The 9,549-nt window shown below is 60.3% G+C and overlaps 1 protein-coding gene across 1 annotated transcript in view; it reads right to left on the bottom strand.

Moving 5' to 3' along the window:
- Positions 1-588: 588 nt before the first annotated feature.
- The window catches only part of LOC123026545 (thioredoxin-related transmembrane protein 1-like), a 9,914-nt gene continuing 953 nt past the window's right edge, over positions 589-9,549 (bottom strand). Inside the window, exons 2-8 of the mRNA XM_044436283.1 lie at positions 9,348-9,463; positions 7,227-7,272; positions 5,808-5,936; positions 4,453-4,498; positions 4,262-4,363; positions 4,079-4,148; positions 589-3,126 (exon numbers count right to left, since the gene is read on the bottom strand). Of these exons, the coding sequence (XP_044292218.1) occupies positions 2,960-3,126; positions 4,079-4,148; positions 4,262-4,363; positions 4,453-4,498; positions 5,808-5,936; positions 7,227-7,272; positions 9,348-9,463 (676 nt within the window). The 3' untranslated portion in view covers positions 589-2,959. The remainder of the gene's footprint in view (positions 3,127-4,078; positions 4,149-4,261; positions 4,364-4,452; positions 4,499-5,807; positions 5,937-7,226; positions 7,273-9,347; positions 9,464-9,549) is intronic.

The raw sequence follows: 9,549 nt of genomic DNA, 5'->3' as shown, positions 1-9,549 counted from the left end.
GGGTCCTTCCGCCAAGCACTGTGTCCCGGATGAGCCTGCCACAGCCCAGAACCCCCCCCCCCCTGCGTCTCAACAGCTGTGAGATGCCAAAAGGCAGGGGGTACGCACTCCGGCAGCCTGCCCTTCAAAACCAGGAGCAGCGGCTTCTTGGGCAAGCGGCTGTGCAGCTGAACGGGCGTGAAGTCGAGTCCCTCTGTGCGGGGGCATTTCTGCACCCCGTCTCCCAAGATGGCTGGGGCCTGGTTCCTGATCCCGAACCGGGGGGGATGGCAGCAGTGGCTGCTCACAGAACGTGGACTGGAGCCCGCTTCGTTATTTACCCTGAGGTGCCAGGCCACGCTGCTCTGCTCTAATCCGCGGGGAGGGATTCCAAAGCAAGGCGATGGAACAGAATCGGACCCCGTTCGAGAGTGAGCGAGTGGGTGGGCCGGGCTGAGAAGGGGCTGCGCTGACGGGACTATTTGCTGAAGGCAGCGTTACCACAGCTGCACTGTTAATCGGGTCAAAGAAAAAAGGCACAAAACTTTTCTCATTAAAGTACCAGCCAAGCTAACCACACCGGCGCTAGTAAAACAACATGCCCAGGCATGGAGATAAACTTTTATTACTTGGAAATGTTTCCCGGAGGGACAGAGGCATTTGGTCCACCGCAGAGAAGACATCGACCCGGCGGCTGACGGCATGGCATGCGCTGGATCGGCGATTCCAGCTGTGGGCCAAGAACCGGCAGCAGCAGATGCTCAGAAGCAGCTTCCTCGGTACCCTGAGCAAAGCGCGGTTTCCACGAGCCGCCTTCCCAGAATGCCCCCCATACCATCCCATCCCATGCGGAGCAGAACTGGATTCCCACCGAGAGCCGCCAACAGCCCCCCGCAAGTGTGGTGGGCAGAGAGGAGCTGTCCAGGCTGTGGGAACCACTCGCTTGCTGCAGGCAGGACCACGGAGTGAAGCCAGGCCTGGCCTTCTCGGAGTGTGTCTCCTGTCCGGAGCTTTGCCCGAGGACCTCCGTGTTGCCATCTGGAGGGCCACGAGGTCCTTTCTGCCCTCCCCTCCCACAACACACGCACACCAAGTCCTCGCAAGCAGCTCTGCAGTAACGGGGCAACTGGACTCGGCCCAGACGGCTCTGCTCAGAGCGCCACCACATGCAGGGATGCGGCTTCCCGCAGGCGAGCCGTCCAGCCTTCCCGCATCCGCCCTCCCTGATGCCGTGCGCCGTTCAGCCAGGGCAAGCGCCGCGCTCTCCCGCTCTGTGCCTGCGCAACGGGGCCCTTCAGCTCTTCATCAGCACGAGGCGGGCTCAGGCGGGACGGCTCCCAGCACGGTCGCCTCTTGGTGGTGAGCATCAGCGCACTGCCTGGACCATCCTGAAACATGTGAACAGGGAGGAAATGCGGCTGGACGTGCCCGAGCCTCCCTCTGCGCCGAAGGCCAACCAGGAGTCCAGGGCAGCCGTCTGTTTTCCCAGGCAGCACGTGAGGAAACGGAGAAACGTCCACCTCGGGCAGGATCCAACTGTGGAGATCCAGCGTGAACATCCACCGCACCCGCGGTGTGCCAAACGGCGCCAATGGGAGAGCAGCGCTGCGGAGGCCCCGACTGCCTGGCCGGGCCAAGGTGCCTGGGCGCGGCGCCGGCGGGGCAGCAACGCAGGCAGCCGGGGCACGGCCTGCTCCAGGCCTCTGCCTTCAGCGCAACGCTGTTCCAGACGCTCTTGCTGGCGGGCGAGGGCAAGCTGCGCTGGAGCGCGGCCCGAGCCTCTGCAGAGCATTCCGGCTGCCTGCCTCGCGCCGCAGGCTGCGGCCTGGGGAAGACTGCGTGGTGCTCCTTCCCAGAGGGCAGAGCTCTCCGGCATCATCCAGGGAAGGGGCTTCCTCGGACGGCAGCAGCCTCAACGCCTGCTCCCCGAGGAGCTGGAAGGTGTTAGACTGTCTTCTGGAAAGCGAGCTGCTAGCCCAGGGCCAGAAGCCTCCCTCAGAGACGTGCCCCGCAGCCACCGAGGACGGAGCACGTGCAATGGCTGCTGAGCCCAGCGCTGGCTCTTCGCCGCTGCAGAGGGAGGCGCTTCCATTCAGGGATTTTATGAGGAGGCACCTGCGCAGGGAAATGAGGAGCCGTCACCCTCCTCCCCGCTCTCTGGAACGCCCGCCCTTCCTTTCTTTGAGCTGGCTACACCAGAACAAGTACCGACGTGACCAGCTCCGCGTTCTGCACCCCAGCCCCTCCTGCCGAGTCCGCATCCTGGGCGGAGTGCTGCGGCCCGCTTGGCATCGGCCCGCCGAGTCGAGGACACGGCCCCTCGCCCTTCGCTGGCAGGCGCCAGGCAGAAGCTGCGAGGACGGGGGGCGGGGAGGAGCGAGCCGGTGCCCGGGGGGCCGATGGGGCCACGACTAGCTGCCGCCTCTGGGCGGGGGCACAAAGGGACAGGAAGGCGCCCTTCGGCCCTTCTCTTGGGGCAGCAGGCTCCGCCCCAGCCGCACATGGGGGCCCTCGCTGGCCACGCAGCCTTTGCGGGGAGATGCAGGGCCAAGACCCCTCGGCACGGAGAGCGGCAGCACACAAGGCCGCGCACAGAGGTGGCAGCAGCCAGCCGGCCGGCTGGCCGGCCTCCCTTCCCTGACCGGCTCCAGAGGTGAGAAGCCACCGCCGCCACTGCCGCCGCCACTCCGGGCCGCTGCCCTCCAGCGCTGCAGGCTGGCCACCCCGAACGGCGCCTCCGCGGCCCCAAAGCGGTCACCCCCCACCCCTTCCAGACCGGTCCAAGAAGGGCGTGCCAACGGTCAGGCCCTGAGCGGACGCCTCCGGGAAGCCCTGAGGGAAGCGTCTGTTTTTCTGTCGAACGAATGTGCCACGTTTCCGTCTTCGGGACCAAGAGGCGAATCCCCAGCCTCACAGGACCTTCCTGTTTCCACGCCAGGAGGTGACCCGGGGAATCCGGAAAGCCGCCGGTGGGCAGGAGCTAAGCCTGCTCCTCTTCATCAGCTGGGACCACGATGCGCTGCCTCAGCGTGCTGGGCGGCGGGGCGGAGGGTGGCGGTGCGCCGTGCTCCCCCTCGGCATCCAAAGCCTCGTCATCCTGCTCTCCACGCGTCCTTTTCGCGAGCTGAGGGGACGCCGGCAGCTTTTCTAGAAGGAAGAGAGCGCGCCTTACTGCTGGCCCCCCCCTTTCCCGACTCCCACAGGTGCTTCGGCAGCCAGGATCCGGGCCGGGGCGACCCCCTCCTTCCCCCTACTGGAGATCTTCCCGGGTCCCCCACCTGCTCTGAAGGGTGGGGGCCTCTCTGGAGCAGTGGGGGAGGGGGAATCAGCAAGAACCACCCCCCCCATCTGCAAGCAGGAAACGGCTGCTGTATCCAATGCTTTCTGGGAACAGCTCGAGCTCCGCGGTTCCCCGGCTGCAGCAAGCCGCTGCAGGCACGCCACCTCCCCCGGCTTCGGACAGTGCGGGCACAGAGGGCAGGGCCGCCACCTCCCCGGGGCAGTCTCTCTCCCTGCCGGGAGGGGGCAAAACGCCCATGCTGCACCCCCCTGGTGCCCCCAGAGAGTGCCTTCCCCCCGCTGCGAGAGGCCGCAGGGCAGGAGCAACCGCAGGGCGCCCGGCCACAACGGCCCCCGCTGCCCTTCCTGCTTCCTGAAGCAGGAAATTCAGAGCGGGCGGGCACTTTGGACAAACGGTCGGCTGAAGCGCTCGCTTCCATCTCACGCTGGCGCGCCTGGAGAGAAAGGCCCCTTCAGAGGTCGCGCAAGCAGCCCGACACGGAGGGGAGGAGGAGCTCCCGGCGAGCCGAGGGCAGGAGGACTGGCTCCTCTGGGCTATGGACGTGGCCAGGTCTCACGGGGGCCGCACGTGTCACTGGGAGCGGGGCGGCAGTCGCAGGGGCCTCTGGAGCCCCCCACTTCTAGGGTTTCGCCCGCCTGCTTTCCCGCCAAGGCAAGGGCACTCGCTGGGGAAGACCCTGGCATCGAGCCTTCTTGGCATTCTGCCTCAGACCAAGAGCCACGACGTCACGGACGGTTGTGGCTTTGCCACTGGCCGGTCTTGTTTGGCGCAAGGGAAGTCTCCGTGCCGCATGCTTACTTCGACAGGGGCTCTGCGGGGGCCTCTGCTTCTTGGAAGGGCAAAGACAGTCTGCCATAAACACCATGACCTGAAACAAGCCAGCCAAAATGGGAGGAAACGGGTTGCCACGTTAACACTGCGTGAGAGCACAGAACAGCGCGCGTCTCCCCCCTTCTCGTGCGTGCGGAACTGCCTACTTACGAGTCCCAGCAGAAGTCCCGAAAACAAGGTCACGAACGTGAAAATAGCATAGGACCCCCAGACTGGGATTCCAAGGTGCTCCGTGAGGTAGCTGTGGCAGTGCTGCAAGGGAAGGAAAGGGGCCGGACTCAGCTGAGCGGAGGCTTTCGCCGGGTCTGCCCCTGGCGCACAGGAGGACTCATGGCACCTACCCGGATCCACATGGACAGCTGGAACAGGGCCGACATGCTGCTCATCCTGCAAGGCAACGGGAGAGAGAAAACAGGCGGCTCTGCGGCGGAGTTGGCCAGCCAGGCCCCAGGGGGCACCTGGGCTGGGGATCGGGGCCGTTGCCGCCGCCGCCTCCTCCTCCGGCGGCCAGCCTCCTGCTGCACCGCGATCGCAGGGGAACGCTCCTCGCCTGACTCCGGGAGGACCCGTCCGGCCACCGCCCGAGCGGCAGGTTTGGCCTGATCTGCTTGCCTGCCCGACCCAGCAGCCAAGCCACCCGCCCGGCCGCGTCCTCTCACAGGAATCGTGCTTTCCCACCCCAGAACACGTCCGCTTAAACGTGCCGATTCCAAGCCGGACTTTTGTGTTAGACTGCCTGGTTTGGCAAGCGCCGGTGTGGCAGTGGCCAATACTGGCTTCGGATCAAGGAAGGGTCGGGGTCCACCTCAACCTGACCCAGCTCTGCTTTCCGGATCAGCCCTACCATGTGCCGGCTCACCCTCTTGCTGCCTAATCAACCGCACAGGGCTTGGGAGCATAAGGCCGCAGTTCCAAACTAGGGTTTCACAAAAAAAAAATCACATTTAAAATGGATTTGAAGATGGAGCCACAGGAGACCAACTATCCAATCCTCAGAATTAATCAGATCCAGTGTTTCCCTGTACCAAAATAAAGGTCTGCTGTTTTATTTAAAATGTTTTCTCTTTATTTCCAAACCTACGCTATGCAAAGCACTCAGGCTAGACGAGCGGGTGGGAGAAGGAAGAACACTGCGGGCTCACAATGCCTAGAAAAAATCTGGCACAGAGTTAAGGTTCAGCGGGAAAAAATGTCTTCAGAAAGGTTCCATGACCGAAAAAGTCTGGGAAGCGCCGGCATAAGGAGCAGGTGGGCTGGCCCTGCAGGTGCTCCAGTTCGCACCCACCATACCTCAGGCGGCAGCCCCTCACCTGCGGTTTGGCAGAGGCTGCCTTGCAAGAGAAGAGGGGGACCAAGTGACTCACCTGCCCAGCTTGGCTCCACCGCTCTACAAAGCTACCAAGATGGATCTGTTCAGGCACGTCTTGGACACATAAGCTGCGCTGGAGTGTTTAACTGGGTGATGTACCTTATTTCGTTTATTGCTGTGCTCTCAGAGTATTTGCTATTACACAAAGTTTCTGCAGTTTTTGTTACTCTTGACTTTATGGTGAGCCACCGTGAGAGCCATTTTTGGTGGAAAAGCGGGAGATTAGTTATATAATCTAAATTAGAGACACACACAAACAAAGCTCTGACAAACAAACACGGATTTCCCAGGTTCTGCACAAACCGACTAGGATGAAGAGAGACTTACAGGAAGGAGGAAGGGCCAAACCACGAGGACACGGGCTCCACAGACTTCCACTCCTGCTCGCTGATGAAGTTAATGAAATCAGCCTTGGTCCGCGGCCCCTGGTACCGTCTGAACTCTCCATCTTTACAGCTGCCCAAAATAGGAGTCCGTGACAATCACTTAAAATTCCCAGAACGTTTACTCAGGAGCAGCATTTTGGGGAAGGCGATCGGTTGGACTCCCACACGCCACTGAGGAACGCTGGATCCCTGATGTGCCCGTGGCAATCACACCCATCAACGCAGAGAGCTGATCCCTGGCACGCATCACGCCACGGCCACGGAAACAGGACGTGGCCACGCAAAGGGCTAGGACACCCCCCGCAGAGCCTGGGCGTTTAAGGCGTGTGCACAGCGATTCATTTTGCTGAGTTCTTTCACTGAGTTTCTAGTCGGGGTCTCTTAACTTTGCCCCTTATGTGAGCATCATGGAAGAGCAGAGCTGGATGAGGCCCGAGGGCCACTGGGTCCGTGCAGGACTCCAGCTCAGGCCTCCCTCTCAGACAGGGGTCAAGCTGCACCTTGAATGCCTCCGGCGTGGGAGAGCCCACAAGCCCTCCAGATAATGGGAGTGCTTAATTAATTGGTTTAATTATTTCAATTTCAATTTATTTATTTTTCAGTTTATACCCTGCCTTTTTCCTACAAAGGGCTCAAGGCAGCTGACATCATTCTCCTCCTCCATCTTACCCCCACAACAACAACCCTGTGAGGTAGGCTGGGCTGAGAGTCTGTGACTGGCCCAGAGTCACCCAGTGGGCTCCATGGCCGAGCGGGGACTCGAACCTGGATCGTCTGAGTCCCAGTCCCAGGCTCTTCACCACGACACCACACTGGCTCTCAATGAGGCAACCGCTTTGTTTTTTAACTTATGTTGTAAGTCCGCTTAAGGAATGTTGATGGAGAGGTGAGATACAAACATTTTCAGATCCAGTTAATCCAGTTGTGATCCAGTTAATTATTACACTCCATTAAAAGCCTGGTAGTTCAGCCGTAATCGCCAATTTGCTCCAGCACATTCAGTGGAACACCGCAGGGGTGTCATCTTGGCTGCACCAGGCCAAGGACACAGTTCAGATCAGACACGGGCTGCTGCCTCTAGTTCTGTGTGATCCAAAAACAGCGAACCACAGCCTCTGCAAGACTTTATGGGTGAGTTGTGGAACTACCAAATGGTTTCCATGCTTCAATAAAAGTAGTAGTTTTTAAAATGTGTCCAATTATACCATTATTTCCCAGGGATTCTAGCCATCTCATTTCTTACCATTCCTAAAAGCCTTCGAGCAGGAAAAACTAACCTTCACAAGTGCTATTTCTACCAAAGCTAGAAGGGAAATATTAAGCACTGAGAATTTTGCTCTGCCACATTTTGAGTACTTACTGGTAAATGGTGGGAAGTGCTGTTATGATAAACCGCCCACTGAGTCCTGCAAAAAGATCCAAAAGGAAAAGAAAGGATGAATGTTTGTAAAACATCAGTTATTTTACAGCTGTCTCTGCTACTCCAGAGTCCTTAAGTCTATCACAGACTTGAACCCCTGGAAGTTACGGTAAAAATGCTGTGCATGAGTCACATAAGCTATTCGGTAGTGAAACCTCCTGCACAGAGACTAAAAGGGTGCAGGCCCAGAGCAAAGTCTGAGAGATGCACCACGCACCACTCCTCTTCTACGCATAAGGATGCTAGAGGCCAACACGGATTTCTCACGAACAAATCCTGCCAGACTATTGACTGGGCGACGTCCCACATGGCCTGGCTGTGGGAATGCTGTGGACATGCTCTCCCCAGGCTTCAACCAAGGCTTCGGCAAAGTGCCCCGTGACACCCTGACGACCGAGCTGGCAAAGAGCGAGCTGGAGAGCGCAGTTGCAATCGGCTGCGGGATCGGACGCGGAGTGCTGTCAGCGGCACCTTCTCGAACCGGGGAGAGGCGACAAGTGGGTGCCACGGGGTCCCATGCCGGGACCAGCACTCCCCAACGTTTTTATCAGTGATTTAGATGAGGAAGTACCAGGAAGGATAATTAAAGTTGCAGATGACATAAAGCAGAGTGAAACAGCAAATACTCTGGAAGACAGAGGTAAGGTACAAGGTGATCCCGAAAGGTTAGGACACTGGGCAGAGAACAACAGAAGGAAATTCAGTGGGGACAAACGCCCAAGTCCTGCAGCTAGGGGCAAGAAACCAAATGCACTGCCACAAGATGGGGAACACTTGGCTCAGCAACGACTGCGAAGGAGAAGGATCTTGGGGTTGTTGTAGATCACAAGCCAGCTATGAGCCAACCATGTGATGCAGCTGCAAACAGGGCAAATAACCTTTTAGGCTGCATTAAGAGAAGCATCACTTCCCAACCATGTGAAGTAGTAGCTCCCCTGCACTCGGCACTGGTCGGGCCTCACCTGGCGTCCTGCGTCCAGTTCTGGGCACCGCCGTTAAAGAAAGATGTGGACAAGCTGGAAAAGGTGCAGGGTAGGGCAGCGAGGGTGATTCTGGGCCTGGCAGGCAGAGCCCTGCGAGGAGCGACCGGGAGAACCGGGCATGCTCAGCCTCAGGCAGAGAAGACCGAGGGGAGGTGGATAGCGCCCTACAAGAACCTCACAGGCTGCCCCAAAGAGGAAGGGCAAGGCCTCTTCTCACTCATTCCGGAGTGCAGGGCACGGGATAAGGGTCTTAAGTGAAAAGAAACCCCATTTCAATTAGACCCCAGGAAGAATTTCCTCACTGTCAGAGCAGAGAATGGGACCGATTGCCTGGGGAGGTGTGGGCTCTCCCTTGCTAGAGACATTCAAAAGGTATCTGGACAGCCATCTGAACAGACTGGCATAACTCAGTGGCCTGCAGTAATAGGGAGTTGAACCCAATAGCCATCTGGTCCCTTCCAACTCCGTTGTTCTATGAGGCACCATTCAGAATCACACACAGACACATCCAGACCCGGGCTAAACGTTTCAGCTGCCCCTAAGTGGATGCCTACTCCCCGAACACACGTTCAGCCGGCCTGCTATCAACCTCTTCCCCATATCGCACACGGGACATGCCCTGCTATGCGGCCGTGAAGTCAGCTCTAAACCACACGACGCTCCCCACTCCAGTCTGACCCGCAGGATGCTGGGCTGCCAAGCCCAGCAAACACACTAGCCCACGCGAGAAGCCACGGGCCCCCTCGAGGAGTTCAGACAACACGGCAAGCCACGGCCTAGGGCTCAACGCGGGTCGGCTCGAAACCGCGGGCTGTTCCCGAAACTGGATGTGTCACGCGGTCCGAAGTGAGCGAGCCCGTGAGCACGGGCGGGTCATGCGCCCCGGATGCTGCAGGCTCAGCGAGGCACGGCCGGCCGGTGCGGCTGGGCTCCCACGGCACCCTCCGCCGCGGTTCTGGCCAGCCCTACGGGAGGGTGGCGTGCACCGCGCGAATCCGGCCCGCGGCCCGGCCCCGGCCCCGGCCCCGGCCCCCAGGGCCCGCCGCCACCCCCGAGCGCCCGGCGGCCCGCCGCTTACCCGGCTGCTCCGTCACGTCCACCTTGGCGATGCCGATCTCCAGGTCCTCGCCCCACTCGGCGAAGCTCTCCCACTCCGGCTGCAGGCTCTGGCACGCGGGGCACCACGGCGCGTAGCTGCGGAGCGACGGCCGGTCGGCGCGGGCGGCGGCGAGCGACCGCCCGCGGCCCGGCCCCGTGCCCCCCGCGCGCCCCGGCCCCCC

The sequence above is a fragment of the Varanus komodoensis genome, unplaced genomic scaffold (assembly GCF_004798865.1).
Source record: "Varanus komodoensis strain SLA01 unplaced genomic scaffold, ASM479886v1 scaffold3, whole genome shotgun sequence".
Taxonomy (NCBI): Eukaryota; Metazoa; Chordata; class Lepidosauria; order Squamata; family Varanidae; genus Varanus; species Varanus komodoensis.
This window is presented reverse-complemented; position numbering and strand designations above follow the sequence as displayed.